This window comes from Pelodiscus sinensis, chromosome 9 (genome assembly GCF_049634645.1).
Source record: "Pelodiscus sinensis isolate JC-2024 chromosome 9, ASM4963464v1, whole genome shotgun sequence".
Classification (NCBI taxonomy): Eukaryota; Metazoa; Chordata; order Testudines; family Trionychidae; genus Pelodiscus; species Pelodiscus sinensis.
In genome coordinates this window covers 45,764,400-45,788,930 of record NC_134719.1, presented here as the reverse complement: position 1 = coordinate 45,788,930, position 24,531 = coordinate 45,764,400, and the positions used below count along the sequence as shown (strand labels likewise).

At 39.9% G+C, this 24,531-nt stretch overlaps 1 protein-coding gene across 6 annotated transcripts in view; it reads left to right on the top strand.

Annotated features, from left to right (window-relative positions):
• The window catches only part of NEK7 (NIMA related kinase 7), a 127,284-nt gene extending 113,521 nt beyond the window's left edge, over positions 1-13,763 (top strand). For all 6 annotated transcript variants that reach the window (XM_075936690.1, XM_075936685.1, XM_075936686.1 and 3 more), the window contains 2 exons: positions 3,826-3,939; positions 10,482-13,763. In XM_075936690.1, coding sequence (XP_075792805.1) covers positions 3,826-3,939; positions 10,482-10,592 — 225 coding nt within the window. In that variant the 3' untranslated portion in view covers positions 10,593-13,763. The remainder of the gene's footprint in view (positions 1-3,825; positions 3,940-10,481) is intronic.
• The last annotated feature ends 10,768 nt before the right edge of the window (positions 13,764-24,531 follow it).

Sequence of the window (24,531 nt, the reverse complement as noted above, 5' to 3'; positions counted from 1 at the left end):
AATGTGAATATCTGTATATATGCAAATTATATTTCTGTCCCAAAGTTGTTACTGTTAGTCATGGTAACTATTCACAGTAGTCAGTGCTACATCTGGTAACAAATGTTTGCAGTACAGGCAGTCCCCGGGTTACATGGATCCGACTTACATCGCATCCCTACTTACAAACGGGGTAAGGCAACCCCGCACTAGCTGCTTCCCCCCAGCAGACCACGGAGACGCGAAGCTAGCGCCCCTCCTCCTCCTCCCCCCCCCCCGCCAGCAGACCAGGGAGACCTGGAGCGGCTTTTCTCAGCAGACACCTCAGCTTGAGAATAAAGGACTGAGGGAAGTGAGGTGTGGGAGAATAAAACTGAGCTCTGGAGAAATGTTTGGCTAGAGTTTCCCCTACAATATGTACCAGTTCCGATTTACATACAAATTCAACTTAAGAACAAACCTACAGTCCCTATCTTGTACGTAACCTGGGGACTGCCTGTATTGGCAACTTTTGGGACCTAGATGCCTAGCACTGATATCTGTGCTCTTGCAGTGTTCTGTCCTTGAAATTGATGGGATGCACACAAGAACAAATAGAAACATTAATGTAATTTCAAGATGACGGTCTTGAGGAGAATGTCTTCATTTTGGTGTAATTAATTGTGGGAGGTGGGGTTAAACTTGGGAAATAATGGAAATAATAAATGAAGCTTTCAGTAAGTAGTTAGTGCATAAAATATGTTTTAAAGTTAATTTATAATCCAGAAAAAAATCTGAAATTATCAGTTCGGAAGAAGCCTAACTTGCAGTTCACACGAATTATTTTGGTATTTTGTATAGTATATTAAATACAGTGTGTGAAGTAGGACTATTTCATTTTTATTTGGGATACTTTGAAGTAATTAAAATAACTTACAATAGATACAGGATAAGTCTTATAGAAATAGCATTTGTATTGCCATCTTTTATAACCAAATTAAATACCTGTTTAAACATTTTTCCTCATGATTTTTAGAATTTCCATATGGCAATAAATTACTACTTGTGGTTTGAAAAGTTTTACCAGGATGATATTTAAATATGACATGTAGAGAACAAAATAGTTGTTCTATTTCCTATATTAAAATGTATCTTTTAATTGTGCTGTATCTAAAAATCTTCTAAAATATATTTCAAGTTATGGACTTTGATATTTGAATATCAGTGCAATTTTCCCAGTAAGCAGATTTCCCCCAATCATATCTATTCAGTTGTTGATTCTATAGCATAAAACAGAAGACCTGGAGACCTAAAAAAAAGGTTTAATAACTGTTGCATGCTACCTTTTCAGTTCTGAAGTTTTCCTTCTTTTATAAGGGGTACCGGTCCACTTTTAGGCTTGTTGCATGCGCTAATTAAATCATTCATCAAAACAAAACAGTTTTAAAGCTAACTAAATCTTGTTGTTCCCTCAGTTACCGTGCTACATGTTTTGTGTATCATTTGCATTTAAAAGTGTTTATTGTGCTAATTTCATAGTTAATATATTTTCTGAAAATTCTCCAGCTTGGGAAAATTCTGGCATATTCATGACCTCTCAATATAGGTCTAATTTATATTCTATTAAACCTCCTCTCAGTTATGTTTTAATTTGATTTAATATTTAAAATATAGGAAATTAGATTAAGGTAATATCACATTGTATTATTTTGTAACCTGTCCTACCAAAAGGTTACTATTTAATAATAAATATTAATACTGCATGGCTACTAAGGTTTTTCAAAGCATGTTTTAGACTCTAAAAATTTGACTTTCAAATATTCCTGAAACCTCAAAAACACTACCACTGCAGTTTTAATTGATATGCAACAAAGTAGACTTTACTAATTAAAATCAAGATGCTGTGCTTTTGCTACATGGACCTTTACATGGAAAAGTAGGTTTTACACATTTCCTTTTATTGTTCAGCGCAGCAATTGCATCCTTATAGGGTTGTAGGTTGGTGGCTTACAGTTCAAAAAAAAAGAGAGCTGCCACCAGCCCCAAAGACAGACAGTGGGCTTTCGTCCCTCAACCACCCTCAGAATACTAATCAGGAAAGTCAGACCCTGGAGGTCAGGGAGCAAGTCAATCATTCTAGCGATCGTCTCAGTGTGGAGGATCAAATTAGCCTGAAAAATTCAGCTGCTGGGAGGAGAGGGCGAGCAGCTGTCAGGGGCAGCAGCGAGATGCACTAATGAACCAGATGAATAGTGCAAAAGCTTGAAAATAAAAACAGGACAGTTGACATTTTTCATCTGTCAAAGCAGGAGATGCATGAAAATATAGTATTCCTTTTTTAACTCCTTAGGGGACATTCAGATTTTTTTTTTAACACTGCAGCATTCAAACAAAAGTACTTTTTAATGAACACCTAGTGCATTTATTTAGAATTTCTGAATGTGTATGGATTTTGCAGTTGTTTTTTCTTTTTTAAGGCTGCATTTTTTTAACATTTATTTTAAAGATAAAATATTCGGAGAGCTATTACACTGTCTCTAGAATTATTTTTCTTGGGTGCAGTCTTATATTTATCTTTGGAAGTGTTTAAAATATAGTATTTTTATTTTAAGTTAATATGAAATTAATATATAAAACTATATTAGGATTTATATAAAATATAAAGAAAATATATCAAATTAATATTTCTAATTTTTCTCGTCATATGTATGGCCTGTAATTTCCGTTATCAACAATGCTTAGGCCATGAAAGAGTTAAAGATATATCTGGAGGACCATAAGACAGATGAGAGCCATTTTCAGCTTGTCCTGTCCCTGCTGAAGCTCACTCAGTAGCACAGCATGGACTAGCGTGTTTCACACACACTCTGCATGTCTGGGGAATGTACACATTGTCCTTCCAAAATCAAACTTATTAGCACATGTAGAAAAGGGTGACTGACTTTGGGGCAGCATTGCGCTCAGAGCAGCTTTCACGTTGCTACGGTTCAAACAGTTAGAAGGTTTTGAACAGAATGCAGAGACTTTAAATGATTTTTTTAAGTTAGTAATCCTGCTAACCACAGTGTTTGCACTTTAAGTGTCAAGTTATAGTACTATCTTAAAATTAAGATTATGTTCACTAATGTCATTTTTAAGTTGCTCATTTCTTTAACTATATTTTCCCCCCAAAAAATGCTTGTTGGTTATTCATGAAAATTGTGCTGATACCTGCAGATTGTGTTTTTCTTTGAAATCTTTAAATTACTGCTACAGGATGTATCTCTAATACATTGCAAGCTGCTTTTTTAATAGAATTCAGGCTACATTTTTTTTGAATATTACTGTCTTTTTTTTCCAAAGTATTTTATGTGAAATAACATTATGTAGCATTTTCTTAATTTTTAAACTGTAATAAGGTATCTAAATAGCATTCCAAAGCAACTACTGCTATCAGATATTTTTAAAGGAAATTGCTCCTTTAAATCATATATTTTTTTCCAATTAAATAGATATCCTATTGTTTTCAACAGGTCTTGTGAAATAAATGCCATTGTTTTATTTTGTCTTTGGATTGGGAGCATGGGAGACCTTATCCTAATAGCATAAACTTTGTCCAATAATTGAATTTTACTTATGCTAAATTATGGATTATAAACCGTTATAACATCATAAGTGTTGTTATGATCAGTGTTGCATATAAATTAGTCTTTTTGTTAAGTAAGCACACAGGTTTATACTAACCATTTTAGAACTTTTGCATTAGTGCTGTACACAGAGCAGTCATTCAGACGTTGGTATGCAATCTTACCATTGAAATAGATTTTCCAGCAAAATGTTCCTTTTTAAAAAAATCAGTGTGTTTAACTATGTTATTTTCTTAAATAGATGGCTGCACTTCAGAGTCCCTTTTATGGTGACAAAATGAACTTGTACTCTCTGTGTAAGAAGATAGAACAGTGTGACTATCCACCACTTCCTTCAGATCACTATTCAGAAGAAGTAAGTAATTGTCCTTCCCATGAACCAGAACCTCAGTTTATGCAAACTGGCACAATCAGTGGAAATCAATGGAAATATACTAGTTTATCCCATATAAGGATCTGTCTCATGTGTTTACTTGTGGTGTTGGACATGACCAAATGTTAATGTCAATGATGATATTTCTGGTACCGCTTCAAAAATATTGGTGTTTACTGGTTCAGGGAGCATGTTATTTCCTCCTTTATTTCTTTGATCTGTTAACCAAGGGTCACTCATTCTCTATATTATGTGGTGAATTTTAAAAAAAAATTGTAAGTATGATCAACACAGTAGTCTTTTTCAGAATACACAGTACATGCTGCAATTTGTAATGGGATTGAACATAAAATTTATATTCTATGCTTCTAAAAGCACAGTTTTATGGGATTATGTGACACAATAACTTGGTGAACTAGTCTTTCTGTAGAGATTTAGATAAAAAATTAATGTAGATTAAATTGCTAGTAAAAACGAGTTTTGGTCCCCACATGATTTCTTATTTATCTCTATTACCACACAGTTGGCACTCTTCAAAGGGGAGTGGCCAATATTTGTAGTAACAGGTGATTCTCAAGTGAAGGTTGCAAAAGCATAGCAAGAATATGCCCCATGATATCTGGCTCAGGGCAGTGCTAATAGTTTTTCACTGGCATCAGTGCACCGGATTTTGTTTTGTATTTAAAAGGCATTAAAAGGGAAAAAAGCAAAAGGAGAGGGTAAAATAAATGCAAATATTTTTTCTAAACCATCAGGAACTGACATGAGAAAATATAAATGTGTATTTGTTAACGTTCTGAAATGCCAATATTGAAATACTTTCCCACTTTGAAATAAATGGGGCAAAGTGATAAAAACGACAAACCAAAGAGTAGGTATTAGCAACTAATTCTAATTTAATTCAGTCTCCATGAATTAAAGATTATGTTGAAAATGCATATAAACACTATATCTGAAATATTTTTAATAAACATGAAGCTTTGTGCTACTTTGCTTAAAGAATGGAATTTGTAATTCTGCATCTTGACTCTATTGTTTTCAGAGATAGGGACTATTAATAAAAGATTGCTGTCCAGTTTTTTTTGTTTTGTCATATTTATGGGAACAATTTTTTTCCTTTGTGAATAAAATTAGACGTCATAAAGGCATTCTAATTTTCTTTTTAAAGGTTGCAATGGTGATCTAGTCTTTATGGAGTTTGTGCAGTATATCTGTGGCTTTCCAATTAATTGTTTTATATTGGCCAGATTTAATTGTTATTTTTGTAGGATACAAATATGGCAGTTCATATTACCAACTTCAGAACTGGAGGTCTAGAAATACAGTAGGGTGTGAACAGTAATGCAGAATGATAGCAAAAATGTCAGGGGCCGTTCTTTGTTGTGTCATTCATGCTGTCTTCCTTTTTCCATGAAGCGCATGAATATTTCACATATCGGCATCCTCATCCTCTATTCTTCTTGACTAATTTTCAGACTGTCTGAATTTGCATTTCACATGGTAGCTGATTAGGAGATGCCGAGTGCAGCAGTGAAGCCTCAGCAGGCGGTTACCATGGTGACCTTCAGCAGGATTTTAATGATGATACCACTAGTGGTTCGTTGAAGTTGGCCTGCCTGCAGGGCTACTTCACTGCAGCTAAGTGTGAAGTTGGATATGCGGATTCTCAGCCAAGGGGCAAATATCAAAGTCTGGCCCAGATAGAAGGTCTTAGAGTGGGAAAGGGAAATAGATTCTACCTTTTACTTACTCTGTATAATTTCCAGTCTTGAAAAGCAATACAAAGCAAAACATGTTGTATTTTCCTCATTACAAAATAAATGTGCTCTCAAACACAGGATAAATCATTTGTTTTTAAAATCATTGGGCAGACTAGTGTTTTGTGACAATCTAAAAGAGCCAGAGCTATGATACCCTTTATGAATACAGGAAATAATTACTTAACAAAAAGAGTGAAATATCTATAAAATAATAAGAGAATGCAACATTACCATGATCTGTTGACACACAAATCTCACCTACTATAAAAACCCCTTTGAAAAATTGGTATGTTTGTGAATGAATTTTTCTTTTAAGCTCTTATCGCAAATGCAAATATTGCATAAATGTGGAATTGCTGAAGAAGAAACAGGCTAAGTATTATATGTCAAATTACAGTTTTGGCCTTTTCTTCTGCAATAGAAAATTTAAAATCTCAGATGTTTATACAGGTTGGAACTTCATCAATTGAGCAGTAAAGTGAGGAGATTTCTGAACCATTAGTGAAACAAACTCCTGAAGCCCATTTGAATTCCTGATGTTCTTTAATAATTAATTTGATAAAAGAATAATTCACTGTGCCCCAGTCTGTCCATAGACTCAAGTAGGAGTATAAAAACTCTAATTATAAAATGTAAGAAATGTTAAAATACACTTCCCGTACGCTAAGTGTAATTCTGAAATAAAAATGGCATTTAAAATTGAAGTAACTTATCACAGGGCTAATTTTTATTTTAATGAACTGCATCTGTAGTATGAGAGCACAGCTTTGGATAGAAAGTTATCCAAAGATACACATGTTGATAGATTTTCACGTTTGTATCTTTGTCCACAATTCTCATAACGATAAAGCACTGACCAAAAATTGCAGTAAAAGTTGTAACACATTTCCCCAGAAGTAGAATCACACACCAAGATTTTCAAGTGGTTAGTAATTTGGTGTCACAATTTTGGGGTCACCAACTGTTGGGATACTTTTAAAATGTCTGATTGTCTGAAAAAAAGTATGGTCCATTGTGAAAATGGGACAAGCAGAATCATTAGCCTTTGTTAAAATCATGGCTGCAGAATCTAGCACATTGCTTTGTGTGATGGCGAAGAACTTTACATCCTGATTTATATCCTAATTGATGGAGAACTCGTACATCCTCAGTGATGTCTAAGCAACGTTTTAAGCTGAAAAAGAGCCAACAGACCCAGAGTTGCTGTATTCTCTGCTAGTTTTCCTGCCTGCACTGAGAGTGGGCAGCAAGAATTTCTTCTTCTCTGAACAAGAATAATGTTTTCCAATTTAAAACTTGAGTCTTTACCAAAAGTTCAGGTTTTCAGTGCAAAGGTTTTTCCCCGTCATAGTTTTTAGTCTTTTTTTCTGACTTGAGGGACACTTACTTATTTGGTGGCTGACAAACCTGTTAAAGCTAAAGGAAATATGTGCTACTGCTCCCTGTCAGGCTAAGCTCCAGGCTAAAGGCAGTCACTTGTGCTAAGTGCACAGAGGAGGTTAAGAAGCATAATCAGCCAAAGAAGAATGTAATGTGGAGATGCAACAAGAGATCCCTCCAGCTCAGTCACAACCGTGATCTGCCTTTGGTGCAGAGCTTGATGGCCATCCAGTGCCTGACAGGACAACATTGCTATCTCATCAGTATATCCTGTTGACATTAGAATCCTAGAATTTATTCCCTAGGTTTTGGCAATCTCTACCGTTCATCCATAGTTTTGTGAGAACTAGATGGCTTCACGGAGGCTTCCAGTAATTAGTGAAATAGATACTCCTGGCAGTGGAAAAAGAAGCCAGAATCCTGTATCAGGAAGTCTAGCAACAACTTAGTCATCCTTCTTTTTACAAAAGATAGTTGTAACAGTACTTATGTTCCTTTGTTTACGGAATGCCTTAGGGTCATAGCATTTTTCCTGTGCAGGATGAGGAGGAATATTTTGCTTTTTCCGTGATTGGTTATTCAAGGACAACTCCAAGCAAGAGTGTATGTGGCACCATCACAGTATTGGGCACTTATCATAATGGTGCCACAAAGTCCCAGTTTGTTCTCTAAAGTACAGATGGACCCTACTAGACACAGCTCAATTCAGAGCTTTTCTGTCAGAGGACTGGTTCTTACACGTTCTTCATCTGTCAGAAAAGAATCCTGCAGTTAGGAACAAGAATCAAGTTATAGGTACATTATCTTGACCCAAAGAAGTGTTTTTGTGGTGTCCATAACGTAGCTTCATATAAGGCAGTCTCAGTGGGCAAACAGTTTATCTCAAGGCACTTGGATTCAGACACTATATTGAAAGAACAGATAAATCCTACATGCACTGACTTACTGGTGGCCCCAGACTACCAGCACATTTCTGGAGGTTCACAATTATCCAAACCTAACTCAGTAGCCACAGGTATATTCTGGCTAGGATGTGAGGGCTACATATAAAGGAGGTTTGCACAAAAGGGAAATAGTCTCTTCAGGAATCCTCCTTACAAACATTTTTTTTAAATGAGGCAATTTTTATATATTAAAAAATTCTAACCATATGAAATTGCAAAAATTAGATAATCAGGACATCACGTTTCATACACTTTTGAAAATACCTACAAACAATTGTGGCTATGAAGGATGGGTATGGCTAAAAAAAATAGCTGATCAGTGGTGCCATTTTGCCTACTGCCACATGAAAGCATTTCAATATGCGTTTCTCATGCCTTTGCATGATCATGATAGTGAAGAAGTCTGAGTTCTTGGTCTTGGCAGAATTTTCTGAAGGCTGTATTTGATGCAGTAATCACAACTGGAGTTTTACTGTAATTGCACTTGAATATATTATATATAAGTACTTTTGATGGTAAGATGCCTTGGAAGATTTGACAAAATGTCAGGGAGGATCACATATTTCTAACTGTGGTAAGGAGATCTAGGAGGGTTTGGCACAGTGGTTAGGAGAAAAATATTGGAAGAATTTTGTATCTGGTAATTGTTGGTAAGTGCTACAGTATTCTAATGAGCAACCTCTAGGGAAGCATGTTACAGGTTGCAGACTGCCATGGAGACTATGCAAAATTTGAAAGATGACAAATTTGCTCCCTCTGAAAGGTCACTAGAATGACTGGATAAATTCGAATGTCAACTAAAATGAATTGGGGAGGGGAGAAGAATCATAACTATTACTCACATTCTAAATAGGAACAGGAAGTACCTAGAAGTTCCAGTAACCCTTTGTCTATGTTCCAGGGCATCTGTTTCTAGACGTGTGATCTCTGGGGGTCTCAGAGGACTCTAGGGTTTGTCATGAACATAATGTGTAGTCTGATTATAGAGAAATTATACAGATAGAGGCATGCTTGTGTATGTGTCTGTCTGGAAGTTGTGTCCATAAAAAGAAAAAAATAGAGCCTAATCGAAAGACCTTTGAAGTGGTGTTGATTTCATGACAAAATTTCTGTGCAGGCAGTCCCCAGGTTACGTACAAGATAGGGACTGTAGGTTTGTTCTTAAGTTGAATCTGTATGTAAGTCAGAACTGGCGTCCAGATTCAGCCGCTGCTGAAACTGATCAGTTTCAACAGTGGCTGAATCTGGACGCCAGTTCTGACTTGCATACAGATTCAACTTAAGAACCCCAAGCATCCCCAAGTCAGCTGCTGCTGAAACTGATCAGCGGCTGATTCCAGGAAGCCCGGGGCAGGGGCTTCCTGAAGTCAGCCACTGGTCATTTTCAGCAGCTGCTGACTTGGGGACACCTGGGGCAGAGCAGCTGGGGTGCTGCTGGGTTGGTCCAGTGGCGCCCAGAGCGGCGCTACGGGACCAACCGGCAGCGCCCCAGCTGCTGTACCACAGGCGTCTGGAGCAAAGCCGCGGAGCACGGGGGCAGCGGGACAGCCCAGACGCGCCATGGCTATCCTGCTGCCCTCGGGCTCCGTGGCTTTGTTCTGCTGTGCTCCCCGTCCCCCTGGTCTGCAGACCAGGGGGACGGGGAGCAAAATGGCGGAACACACGGGCAGCGGGACAGCCCAGACGCGCCCTGGCTATCCTGCTGCCCTCGGGCTCTGCAGCTTTGCTGTGCTCTGCTCCCCCTCCCCCTGGTCTGCAGACCAGGGGGAGGGGGAGCAGAGCAGAGCAGAGCAAAGTGGCGGAACACGCGGCCAGCTGACAGCCCAGATGCTGTCAGCTGGCCGTGTGTTCCACCGCTTTGCTCTGCTCTGCTCTGCTCCCCCTCCCTCTGGTCTGCAGACCAGGCGGACGGGGAGCAGAGCACAGCAAAGCCGCGGAGCACGCGGCAAGCTGACAACCCAGACGTGTCTGGGCTGTCCGCTGCTCGCGTGTTCCGCCGCTTTGCTTCCTCTCCCTGGTCTGCTGGAGACCAGAGAGAGGAAGGGCCCCGTTTGTAACTGCGGATCCGACGTAAGTCAGATCCGCGTAACTCGGGGACTGCCTGTATAGATTTAGTCATTACCATGACTCATTTTAAGCATTCTAGAAGATAAGGCCTCAAATAGCATGTGTCATGCTATTGAACTCATGTGATTAGTTAAAAATAGAACTATGTGTATGTGTAAAGTTATTTATCTGTGCACATGATAGGGGCCTAAATCTGCTATCCGTGTTCCCTAAGTAAAATAAAATGTCGTAAAAGTGAAACGGTTACCAATATAAATCTAAATTACCACACTTCTATAATTTCAGCCAGCCTTAAGAACTTGAGAATGCACTATTAACACTTGTGAACTGGAAGTATTTATTGGCTTTCTTATATGTTGTTTTCCTTTTCTAGCTGCGACAATTAGTTAATATATGCATCAGTCCGGATCCAGAGAGGCGACCAGACATAGCTTATGTCTATGATGTAGCGAAACGTATGCAGGCGCACACTGCAAGCAGCTAAATAGACAAAAGATCATGAAGAAAAGAACCAGAAATTTTCAAGTATTTTTGTGCAAATCTTCCTACCCCCTTTTTTTGTCTGTTCCATAAATGTAGTTATTCAGAACTGACTGACTGTGCTTTGAATTGTGAACCAGTTTACACACAAGCGTCATGATATTTTTCGTTTTAACCAATTTATTATTTAAAATACAGGTTTAAATGATAACTATAAAACAGATTTGAGATGTAAAGAATAATATGAAAAATAGTGGTTCTTGAAAGCTTTAAAATAGCGATTTCAAATATATTTTCTTTTTAATAACAAAATTGCATTGATTTGGGAGTCCAGTTCTAAAACATCATAGCACTGCAGTTTTGCACAATATGGATGTTCAGCTTATTACCTTGAAACAAAATTTCTGAATCTTTCTCACTTTTTATTACTTATGGAAGTTATGAATCAAAATAATTAATGAATTTATTTTAATTTTTGCTCTACAAGGGAAATAATTATATGATACATTTATTGTATTTTATAATGAGCTGTAGTTTACCGTTTTGCTTCTCAAGATAAATGAAGATGGAAGCTATCTGATTAGCTGTTTTGCTGAAATGCAGCTGCCAAATGTGAAAACTTTGTTTTTTTGGCAAAATTGTCAGACACTGAAAAAATCTCTGTAGCCTGTCCCATTTCCTTATTTTATTGTGGCTTAAATGAACCCAGAAAATTATTTTTAAGGGTTTTGTCTGATCAGTGTAAACTCTATACCTGCAATTTGATTGGTATGGATTGACCTACTCACCTGTGTTGCACTTCAGTGGGCCTCTGCACAGTCAGATGCTAAAATCCTTGCAGTCTACTCCTGTGGTAAATGGGGTTTTTGTCTGCACACAATTGTATGAAGAGACCTGTTTGAAGAATGAGGGCCAGCTTGCTAAGGATTTCTGTTTGTTGATCTTTGTAGATTTTATTTTTAAATCCTTTAGATGACCGTACACTATTATATTTCGAATTCCTTTTGAAAATACCTTTTAAATCCATAGTTTATTGCACACAGTACATTTGTGCTCTGTAATACAAATCCATGCTTCATAAAATACCTGATTTTATTTTATCTACCTTATATTTTGTTTTATCAACTCTAAAAACATGGTTTTATATGCTGTAAAAGTTACTTTAGTTTTTGTATTTAACGAAAAAAATCATTGCTGTTTATTTGTTTTGTCAGTGTATTTGTTGATTATATCTTAAAATGCTATCATTTTATCATTCTATCATTTTATCTGAGTTCAAAAGTAAGTTCAAAATATATTGGTCACTGTGTATGCATGAATGGTTTATTGGGAAGTGAAAGGAAGTACACACAATATGTTGTACTTGTAAATGTTGATGAAAATTGAGGTCTAATTTCTCAGAATTTCAAGATAATTTTTTAAGCAAACACATAAAGCTGTCAAACCTGGTTCAGTGCTGCAAGGTTGCCAATGAGAATGTTATTGTTACCAGCTTTATTGTTGAGCTGTAGTTAGTTTAAATCTTTTTGATACAAAAGTTCAGGAAAAATAAAAAATTTAGTATTTACGTGTAAATATTGGATCTGTATACATTTAAGTTCACTATCCATTCAACATTTATATGTGTTTTTTCCACATCTCCTTTATTAAACAAGTTTGCATAGATGGTATAATGAACACAGTGCAGCAATAGTTCTGTTTCTTTGATAGGACACTTAATTGGATTGACATAATTCATGAACAATAAGAACCCAGCTACAGAAAATTAGACAAATTTCAAAACACAGAAAAGTTTTTAAATTTTAAGGAACGATGACATCCTATTGAAAACCATTTGTTTTAAAAAAAGCAGTATTTTTTAACAAATCTGGAAAAGATCCTCATCCGCTTGCAAGTGATGTAGCTGCATTGATTTAATTCAGTGGAAAATCTGGGCTTTAATATAGTATCAAAGATACTTTCATTGTAGAATGAATAATTGGTTTTTCATCTATCTTGCATATGTGTACTTACTGTAATGTTTTGCAGCTGCATTGGGACTACTCAGATGAGTACAATTATTCATTTGTAAATGTTGACAGGATCGGGCCCTCATCTAACCTATCTCTGCCTGGCAAACTTTATATTGGGCTTCCATTGAATATATAACTTTAATAGTTTTTAGTTACTATTATGTTCCATAAGATTTGAAATTAAATGGAATAGTTTGTACTAAAACAGGGAGAGTATATTTGCTTGACCACCAGCAATAGCTATTAGTATGCAAAATTATTCATTCAATTCTTTTAATCTATTCTGTTTCCAATAAAATATTTAAGAGAGTTGAGAAAATTGTACACAATTAAATTATTTCTATAAGATACTCTATTTACTTTAACCTCTATTTAGGTCAAATATACAGGTCACTTTTTCCTAAAAAACCTAATATTTGAGGCAAAAAAATATTTCTGGAAGGCTGGATGGTAAGAAAATTATGGCAATAGTTGAGTTAGCAAAAACACCTAAAAACATTGAGGCTTTTTTTGGTATTTGTTTTTTGTTTGTTTTTGTAAAATGATTTAACTTCATGTTGATTAAAATAAGTACTTCAGATTTTATAAGCATTAAAATGAATGGTATGGGGATGATTCAGCTAATCCTTAGCTGATGTAAACAATTACACAATGAAGATGAAAATGCTGGCCAGACTAGTGTCATATTCAAGTTTACAAAGGGTAAATGAAGTTTACCCCTGTTTAAGGGTCATGTTCTGCAACTTATGTAAGTAAAGACTGCAGAGTCCGTCCCTTAGTAAAGTGCCTAACAGGATATGAGAATTATAAATATAGTATTTTTTCAACCATTTCTTGAATGCCTTACCATTTTAATAGCTTTTGTTGCAAAACACCATTCTAGTTGGCACATACTCTAGATATTGTTAACCTTTACCAGATATTTATTTTATTGATTGCATTAAATGCTTTTTCCTTTTTAAATGAATGTATTACATTATAATAAAGTGTAATTATTCTCTGCCTTATATTTCAATTGTACTGTTATGTTTTGTCTTCCTTTGTGACATATGGTATTTTCATGTGCTTTGAATGTCTTTGCTGAAAAGTCTGCCTTCGTATTAAACTGCTTTGCTGTAAAATACCCTAATATAAATAAAACATATGAAAATGTACTGTAAAAATCATAGCATTTCCATGATTTCTGGAGCCTTTCTTGTTACAGATAGGTAACATCTAGTAATATACATATCTTGTGAGTAATCTCCTCCTGCCAGTTGTTGATAACAGATTAGTTATTGAATGGTGCAAGAGAAAGTTTTAAAATCTTTAAAACATATCAAAAGTACAGAAAATATTATAGCAGGCATGTTTGTGATTGCACAGATGTAATGGTTTTAAGTGATACTTTTGAAAGAGTATGGTGTTGGTAGAGTGTGTTGTGATTTACAGAACTGGGTTAGTGAGATCTGGAAGTGAATTCAAGAAGACTTACAATTTACTAGCTGAGTTAGAGTGTTCTGTCAGAAAAGCATCTAATCTTGATTTTGAAATTGCCAGTGATGGACAATCCACCAGGATCCTTGGTAAATTGTTCAAATGGTTCTGTACTGACTGTTAAAACTTTACACCAGTAGTCTACAACCTTTTCAAGCATGAGACCACTTTTTGAAGTGCAATCCAAGATCTACCTTGTACCCAAATACCCTTGCCCTTCCTCTTTTGTGCCCCTTCTCTGAGGCTGTGCCCCTGCTCACTCCATCTTTCCTCCTTCCCCATCCTCTCTCACTTTTGCCAGGCTGGGGTGCAGGCTCTGGTCTTGGGTTAAGGGATTTAGAGTGAGAGGGGCTTGGGGCAGGCAGGTGGAGTGCAGCCAGCAAACTTGATCCCAAGTCCTGTTGTGCCCCCTCCTGCTCTGTTGAGATAGGATACAGAGTGGGAGAGGGGGCACCTTGACATCAGCACACTTCCTCTCCCTCCCCTGCCCTGCCCAGGAAGCAGGAGGCTCCTGTGGTGGAGGTGGGGGTCGGCTCTCCAAGGCAAAGGGCAGGAAATAAGCAGCAGTGGGGGAAGGGGCAGCTGAAGTGCTAGCACTTGATAGCCTCTTGACCAAACCAGTTAGGATCACCTGCCAGAGGCTCCAAGATCAACTAGTAGATTCCAATCTACTGGTTGATGACCACTGCTTTACACCTTTCTAGTCTGAATTTGTCTAGCTTCAACTTCTACTCGTTAGATTTTGTTACACCTTTGTCTGCTTGGGTGTGTCTAAACTACATGGCTCCGTCGATGGAGCCATGTAGAGTAGGCTGATCGGCAGAGGGAAATGAAGCTGCAATTTAAATAATCGCAGCTTCATTTAAATTTAAATGGCTGCCGTGCTGAGCCAACAAACAGCTGATCAGCTGTTCCGTTGGCTCAGCACGCTAGTCTACGCTCCTGCGCTGACCTGAAAGCCCTTTATCGACCTCCGCGTTATGCCTCGTAGGATGAGGTTTACGGGGAGGTCGATAAAGGGCTTTCATGTCGACAGGGGAGCGTCCAGATTGCCCTGATCTGCTGACAAACAGCTGATCGGCAGAGCGGGGCAGCCATTTAAATTTAAATAACGCTGCAATTATTTAAATCGCGGCTTCATTTCCTTTTGCCAAACAAACAAATCTACATGGCTCCGTCGACGGAGCCGTGTAGTCTAGACGTACCCCTAGATTGAAAAGCCTTCTTATCAGTTTATTTTCTCCAGGTAGGTACTTATACACTGTGATTAAAATACCCCTCCTTGTTCTCTGTGATAAACAGATTGAACTCTTTGAAGGGGGGACTCTTAATTTCTTGAAATGTGGAGACTGGTGTAAGTTTGGGAGTGAGGCTTCAGGGTGGTGGATTTTAGATCAGCAATCTCTCCATTATTGTAAGCCTTGTGTAACAAAGAGTAGGGACCTGCAAATCAGCAGACATCTGCTTTATATCAAGAGATATCTGCATACATGAATGTGGCTGCAGATATCCACAGTTCATCTTTATGGATATGGGTGTGGATATAAATTTTGTATCCGTGCAGGGCTTTTAACAATGTATATTCTAGAGCAGGGTTTCCCAACCTATGATTCAGGACCCTAATATGGATCTCCATTACATTTCAAAAGGATCACTAAGTGTCTTCCCAGGTGGCTCTGCCCCCTTTCCTCCCCCCGTTTTTGAATGGCCTTGGGTCACCAAGTCTTCCTGAATTGTCAAAATGGGTCCCCATCTGGAAAAGGTTGGGAACTGCTGTTCTAGAGTCTAGACCAATCCAGCCACTTGTAATGCCTGTATCTAATCAGTGAGGAAGTTTCATGTTTCTAAACTCTAAACTTTGTGAGTTTGTCAATGATCCCAAATGTGTGACTGACCAAACCTTGCCTACAGAATCACCGTGCAAAGCTGAGATTCTGTATTTATTTTTAAAAAAGAAGGAAAAAGGGGACATAAAGGCACACTTGTTATTCACAATGGTGTACCTGGTGTTGCTCGAGTCTTTAACAAGTAATTGAGGGAGCAGATGATTTGAAAAAATAAATGGAAAATGCATGCATTATTTTAATGATTAAAGTTTTAAAAGATGAAGGAAAATGAAGGCTGGAGTGTGAAATGGAGGATGAAGAGGTGTAGGGGGTGGATGGCTTAGGGTAAAGGGTTGAGAGGTGGAGCTAGGGAAGGGGGAGGGGTGCAGAAGACAAGACAGGTAGAGGTGCAGGACTCAGGGCAGAGGGCTAGGAGGTGGGGGAGGGATTACCAGGGCTGGCTGTGGCAGCAAGGGTGGTACTGCTCTAGCAATGATTCCTCCCAGGGGACTGGAACCTGTGGGCTTACACCATTTCTCCCCCCCCCCCCCCCCACCATGGTCTGCAGGCTGTCGGGGCTTGGGAAGTAGACTCAGAAGGCTACCCACCCCTCTGAGTGTCCCCTGGCAGCCTGCAGGTTGTTTTGCAGGGTGAAGGGTGTTGAGGCTTTAGGAGCTGCCCCTTCTTGCAGCGCCCTCCACCCTACAGCCTGCAAGCAATTTGGGGAGGGGGAAGGGACCAGGCTCCAGGGGCTGCCCCTTTTCACACTATGATCTCCTCTCTCTGCATGGAAGATACAAAATGATTCCCTCTGCACAGCATGACATGCATGTGGAGGATGCTGTTTTGCTCTACAAATTGGGGTTCTCCCCACACTCATGCTGCCAAAGTGCACACTAGAGGTTGCTGTGACTCCATCTGCTGATGGCACAACCCCATTTGGGATTGCAATGCCCTGTTTTGGAACCACAGGTGTGGGGCATTCCAGGAATGTAGGAGGATGTTGCCAGAGCACAGTGATCTTCTGGCTTGAGTCTTCTGTGCAGCATGTCTAATGAGCACAGCACAGAACATATTGCTTGGCATTTTTGGAGCTGCTAACAAAGCCCAAAAGGATTTGAATCTTGAGGTTATTGTGTTAAATGCTTTACCTTCTTGTTGCATGACACCATTGGGATGTAATCTTGATTTAATTAGTGGCTGATTAAAATTATACAAGTTGAACCTCTCTTGTCCGGCAGCCTCAGGACCTGACTGGTGCCAAATCAGAGAGTTTTCCAGACTATGGGAGGCCAATATTGTCTAGCATGGGGACCGCTTGAAAAATGTTGCAAGTGGCCCCGGGCTGCCCCAGAAGAGGCAGAGCCTCAGGTGAAAGCGGCAGGGCCAGGACACTTCCATGCTTCCCCACCCACAGACTCTCATTGGTCTGAGGGTGGGGGAGCATGTAAAGTCTTTCCTCCTGCCCAAGAGACCTGCCAGCTGTTCGGAACAGCTGCCAGTTCCCTCTAGGTACCCACATTCCGGCAGTGGGAGGAGACTTCGTGTGCTCCCCCCTGTGTCCCTCAGGTCAATCAGGCCCTGTGGAGGGGGAGCACAGGAGGTGTCTCGCTCCCTGCCTCCGCCCTGCAAGGGAATGCTGCACTTAGTCAACCACCAGCTGAGCAGCAGCTGGCAGTTGACTTTAAGTGCTGAGCCAATTGCAGGGTGGGAGGAGACTTCACGTGCTCCCCCCGCCCCCAAGCACTGATTGGCGTGGGGCAGGGGGAGTACGCGAAGTCTCCTCTCAACTTGCCCTTGCCCTGCAAGGAGCGTTTGGTGCTTTGAGGCATCACACCCCTCACAGGGCTGAGATTTTGTGCACTCCCTCCTGCCCTCAGGCCAATCAGGGCTTGGGGGGAGGAGGGGAGCACGCAAAGTCTCTTCCCGCCCTGCCAGGAGTGCATGGTGCGTGCTTCCCCCCAGCCCACAGGCCCTGATTGGCCTGGGGTGTGGGCAGCAGTATGGCCTCTGCAGGCCGAATCAACTTGCTTGGCGGGCTGGATCTGTCCCGTGGAGGCTCTTTTGCCCACTCCTGGTCTAGCAACATTATCAACACTCCTGCTGCTTACAGGGATGTTAGAAGACATTTAGGTTTAAAGTAGAGTTAAACAACAGCACAGAACATTGACAGGATTGCTGGCCATAAACAGATTTTAAGGGACCATGGGAAACTTGGCCACATGGACATTCAGCTAACTGTGCTGGACTGTCGAGTGCTGGATTAGAAAGATTCAACCTGTATAAGATCTTAGTATAATTAATCTATCAAAAATGAGTCATTTGCAGGTGGAAATTTTAAACCCATGGAAAATCTCTGCCTGAAATACACTGTATGGGCACTCCTTTGTGCATTTTTTCATTGATAGTCAAATAATTGATCCATTGGAACTACATGTAGAATAAAAATTGTTAGCAACAGGACTGCATTTTCTGGTATGCTTTTAGGGAGCGTGGTTTTTGTTTTGCTGATTTCTGATGTATTTATATGTTGCTAACATGGCAATAAAATATGAGAAGCACCAATATTAATGAAGTGATTAAGCCTAATTGTAAACTGAGTGTCCACACAGGGCTACTGTATACCATATGGCATGTATAGTGTGTTCATTTGCCACCTAAGTATAAAATGTTATCAATAAATTTACCAAAAAAGGTAAAAATGACAGTCCTCTGATGTTACAGCTGTGAACACATGCTATGACCTATTATAACTTCCTGAATGTACATTGTTTGACTGGAAAAACCTGCCAGTGAGAGCTGGGAACCTAGGAAACTGAAGTTCACTTTACAAAGTTGCCTGCTAATGCCTTCTAGGAAAGCTCTTGACCTGCTGAGCTGGTTGAGGGGAGAAAGGATGGGTCTTTGGGAGTTCTAGTTTCAAACCCATGAATGCTACAGCAGAACTGTCCAAAAGGTTTCCATCAGTGTTCTGTTTTGACAAAAAAAAATGTTGTGGAGAACAAAATTTGTAGAAAAACTTCACTTTTGGTTAAATTTTGCTTTTTTTCAATGATAACCCTAACATTTTCACTTAAAACTTAGAAAATCCTGAAAATATATTGGTGTTTTGTTTCATAATTGCCCATTAAGCAGGGTTTTCTAATAAAACAACCCCCCTCCCTGCAGTTCTACATAAAAGAATTCTACATTTTTACTAGCTGTATACTAGAGCCTCTATTGGGTGTGTCTTTTCCAGAGGGGCCTACGGACACCCCACTCTGGCAACATGGCTATTCTTTGGCCGCATGCTGCATAAGCAGAGGAGTGATACTTGGAGCAGTATTAACTCCCACACAGGTATTTGCCTGGTGTGGAAAGGAAGATGCTGCACCGGGCCATTACTTCGAAATGCCAACTCGTGACCAGTGTAGTTCTGCCCCAGTGAGGCTGCAGTAAAGGACATCTGGGGGTATTCGATGGAGCAGCTGTCCCCTGGTCTTTGCCAATCTGCCTGATTCTTTTAAGGTCCTTTCCACTTCAAAGACATTCATTATTCATTTTTAACAATAGTGCTGTGTTTACTTTTGTTTTTAACACAACTCTGTCAAATATTTTAACAGGAACAAAAAACAGGACTAACAAGATGGTTTATTGGGTGATGAGCTTTCATGGGCCAGTCCACGTCTGTCCAATGTACATAGCAGGCGGACACTTTCGGCACATGATAGCATATTATATTTTTGGAGGCGTAGGAATATGTGTTCTTGATCTTATAACTCACTTGGTTAGGTCCAATAATGGTATCAGCAGAGTGAATATTTGGACAAAGCTGGCAACTGGGTTTGTTGCAAGGGAAGGTACCAGGGTTGGTATTAGTGTGATATGTCCTGTGGTTGTTGGTAAGAATCATCTTGAGGTTAGGTGGTTGTCTATAGGAGACAGATGTCTAAGACACTTTGCCAAAGGATCAATGCCCACAAAACAGATATTAGACAGGATCACAAAGAAAAAACAGTTTCTTGCCATTTCAACCAAAAAGGACATTGTCTCAACGACTTGATTACCTGCATCCTGCTTCAAAGACCTTTTCAGACCACACTTGAAAGAGACTCCTCTGAACTGTCATTCATGCTTAAATTCGACACTTTACACTTAGGTTTAAACAAAGACATTAATTATCTTACCCATTACAAAGATAGCTTCCCCAATTATCACCTCTAATATCATTAGCTCACAGACATTTACCTTCCCTTCCATCCCCCTTCTGTTCTGAAATTTGATTTGTCCTTTTCATATGTGTTCATTTTTTTAAATTGTATCCTTTGGTATATATGGTTGTGACAATTTTCGTCCACTATTTGATCTGAGGAAGTGAGTCTGGCCCACGAAAGCTCATCACCTAATAAACCATCTTGTTAATCTTTAAAGTGCTACATAGTCCTGTTTTTTGTTCCAGCTACACCAGACTAACACGGCTACATTTCTATAAATATTTTAACACTGTAGTTCATCCCTGCCAGGGTCTGACACAGCCCAAGGCTACAAATTTTGTGCTATATTTCTAAGAAATGCAGCACAGAATTTCATTCCTAATTTTGAAAATCTTGGCCAGTGTTCTAAAGTTTTGCTGACTTTAATTTAGCAGAAGAAGCTGCTTCTGCCTTCTATGATTTCAGAAATGAAATTATAAGTAAATGTTCTTACACTAATGCTTAAATGGATATGCAGCCCGAGGTGGCATATAAAACAGATGGTTTCAGAAACAAAGATGGAGTAATATTAACTCTGTGTTCTCCTATCTTCATAGAGGGTGGTCTTGAGTCTGAGACAGAAACGGCTATTATTGGTTGATGTTAATCATCTGCCTTCAATGACTTGACCAATTGAGGATCTTTCCTGATTTTCTTAAAGATCAGGGCTGCCTTCTGTGTACTACAAATGTCATGAATATAAAGAAAAATAGGATTTTTGCAGATTAGATAATTGAAACTGTTAAAAATACCACCGAATCGCAATCCAATAAAGGTAAAGAAATGCAGTTAATTCTATTATTTTGTAACTCATGCCTAGCTAGCTACATGAATTAAATTAGAACTTGAACAGTGATTTTTTTTCTCTCCTGTCACTTTGATAAAGTGGTTTCATCTTGAGAAAAATAATAAACAAAAACATATTTCATATATGTATTGTAGAGCGAGGCTTACAAAATACTGCTTTTTTTATATACAGAGAGGTACATCTATAAATTGATCTGCAGTTATCCAGATATACTTGTTACTTCCTATCACTGTATCTCACTATCGCATTGTGCTTGTATGTTTTATGAAAGTGAGTGTCTCTTGATGTTAAAAATCTTTAGATTGGTCTTACATACGTAGGTTTATATCTTTATAAATCTCTTGTTCCACAAAATGAAGCAATTACTTGGCCTTGCCAATAGATTATATTGGTATCAGTAATAACTATGGCTGTTAGCAAGCCTGTGAAACCGATTCAGGCTTCATTAAATAGAGCCCTGCTGATACTGGTCATTGATCCTACAGCTAGCACAGGTGTACTTGGACACAATATTTCTTCCCCCTACCATTTACTTTTCTCTGGGGATAACCAATCAGCTGAAATGACCCATTTGCCTGGTGTTTTGAGAAGCAGTGTGCCGTTTGATTACAATTGTCAGCTCAGCCACTATCACTGTAAATCAAATTCCATCCTGATAAGGGCAAAAAGATCATGTAACTCTCTATCTCTTTGTGATGCTATTCTGCTACTACAATATTTGGCCTTTCAATTTGATACGATAAACCTCAAAATCATGCGGCAGCACACTAACGTGATACTGGACGGGCATTTGTCTTTTAAAACTGGATTTTTCTGCTGAAAGATTAGTTTGAGCTGTAACATTAATTCTTCATTGAAAGGTTAAAAAAAGTTTATTCCTTGAGTGATGTCCCCCAGGGTGCTCCACTGTTGGTGTCGGGCTTGTCCCAGCGCCGCAGATCAGAGACTTTTACAGCAGTGCGCAGTCAGGCTGCACATGTGCAAGAGGTGCGCAGTGTTCCTGCCTTTGAAGTTAGCGCATGCCACCTGACTTCTCTCAGTTCCTTCTTCACTGCTCTCGGCTATGGATGGAATTCCAACCTCTCTCCTCTTGTTATTTCTGTGAGGAAAAGAAAAAAAATTAGATATTTTGGCCTTCCTGTTCCTGTTTGTTAAACAGATGATAGTTTTAAAAAGACCCAACAGTTCTCTCGTTTCAGCTTGTATATAGTTAGACAGTTTACTGCCACTGCAAACTGCAAACCAAAAAGAAAGGGGGGGGGGAGCTTTTACTCATAAATAAGAGTCACAGCAGCAAGCAGCGTAGTCTGCCACCTGATGACATGCCGGGCTCCAGCTTCAAAGAAAGTGAGAAATGCTAGGCCTCTATGCCAGCCTCTGATGGCCACAACAAATGCATACGCTGCCTGGAGGAGACACATGTTTCCCAAAAATGTATTCATAGTCACAGTCTCACAGAGAGAGCTCGCAAGGATAGAGAGCTCAGAATACGCATGCTGTGCTTTGACAAAGCCCAAGAGCCCCATCTGCATAATGGGGGCAATAAGGGCTCGGATATGATGTCCCCTCAGGAGAACCTCTCAAGCCCTTCACTGCAAAGAGCACATTCAGAAAAGAAGCCTCACCAGCCCACTCCCTCCCGTCACGAATTAGTAAGGGAGATGAACCAGGCACCTCAGGCATTCAAAAAACCAAGCCGCCTCACTAACAGGCTCAAAAACGCATGCTAAACATTCTCCGAAGCCAGCTCTCCTGCCATTTAAAAGGGCACCTACTAAGGGCCCTAAATCAACAAAAGGCACCGCTGGCACCTGTGGCACCACCAGCACCAGTACTATCCCTGGCACCCGGCAAGCCCCCAGCATGGCTTTCGCCTTCGGCACTGAGAAAAGACAAGGCAAACTCCAACCCCTCTGCCCCCGCCCCCGTCACGGTGCAGGGTTCCAACAGCACCACAGGCAGACGCAGCACCGAGGCACAAAGCATCAAGCTGCTGCCATTCCCCAACCTGCAGTAAAACTCGTGCTCCATCAATAATTGGTAGGAGAATAAGAACCAGATCCCTGAGCGAGTCCTCAGCATGGCACTGTTCTCACTCCCCCCTACCAGTAAGAGATTCCCTGCCCTCCCCACATTCACCTACTTTATCACAACTTCATGTCTACCGGGGGATACAAGGAGTGTATTCTCCTCACAACACTCATCCTCAGAAAGCACATGCATCATACGGGGCACACACACAGTACGACTATCAATACCCCCTCTTGGCACCCTGACTGTCAGTACTATCCTCAGCATCATAGCCGCTGGTCCCCCTATCATTCTTGGGCACCATGACAGCTCCACTGCCCCTCCCACACCAGCCCTGAGATTGCTGTCTTCTACACACTTTAACTTATCATGCTCTCCCACAGAGGGCATGGACCCTGAGGAAGAGCAGACTGAGGGTGATCCAACCATCCAACAAGCAGACACGCCACCAAATGATAACTTGTCTCCTTCACCTGATGAAGCAATTATCCTAGACGATTCCTTACCTAGTGATGAACTAAACAATTCCAAGAATTATTTCAAAGGGTTGCCGTCAGTCAGGCAGTTGTGCTATCAGAAGAGCAGGACAAACAGCATAAGCTTCTAAAGAACCTCCAGCCCTCTACAAAATCCAAAATGGCGCTGCCTCTAGATGAGGCAATACTTGAAGCAGCTGATGAAGTACGGCAAATGCCAGCCACAGCCCTTCCCACCCCCCTTAGAAAATACTTTGTTCCATCGAAAGGCATGAACTTTTTATTCTTACACCCTCAACCCAATTCTTAGTGGTTGATGCTGCAATTCAAAGGTCTAAAAATCCTCAATACAAAACAAATATACAGAGCTTATGCAACATCTCCCAGATAAGAGACCTATCTTCAAAGCCCTCATTAAAGAGTGGTTTATTATATCTCATACAGCCCCAAAGATGGCCCTCGACGATGATACCACCGCAAGAACTACGGCAACATCCATAGTAATGAGACACTCATCCTGGCTTCAAGCACCTTCAGTCTAAGGTAGAAGACCTACCATTCCATACGGACAAATTGTTCACTGGAAAGACTGATGAAGTTTTGCATTTTAACAAAGACTTGCGCCCATTGGGGATATATACTTCCCGCACTGAAGGAAGTGCTATAATCCCTACCAAAGACACAGGGACACCACCTTTGGCTGACAGCAGCAGCATTGGCCATTTGATCAAAGTCGATTCCCACCACAAAACCAATGGAGGAGAGCCCCAAACACACGCTCTTCCATGACTCAAGCCTCTAGACAGCAGGTTTGAGAATGTGGTCGAGGATCTGCCTTGCACCCTTCTTACAACAAGTAGGTAACAATCACCACAGATCAGAGGGTTTTAGAAATCATAAGTTGTGGGTACTCTATCCCTTCATATTGATCTTCCCACCCTCTCCCTCCCTTTTCAGGGACCCTTCTCATGAAACCTTGCTCTACTAAGAAGTCCAACACCATCTCAACATAGGAGCTGTAAAATAGGTCCCCAAACAATACTAAGGGAGAGGTTTTTACTCAAACTACTTTCTCACCAAAA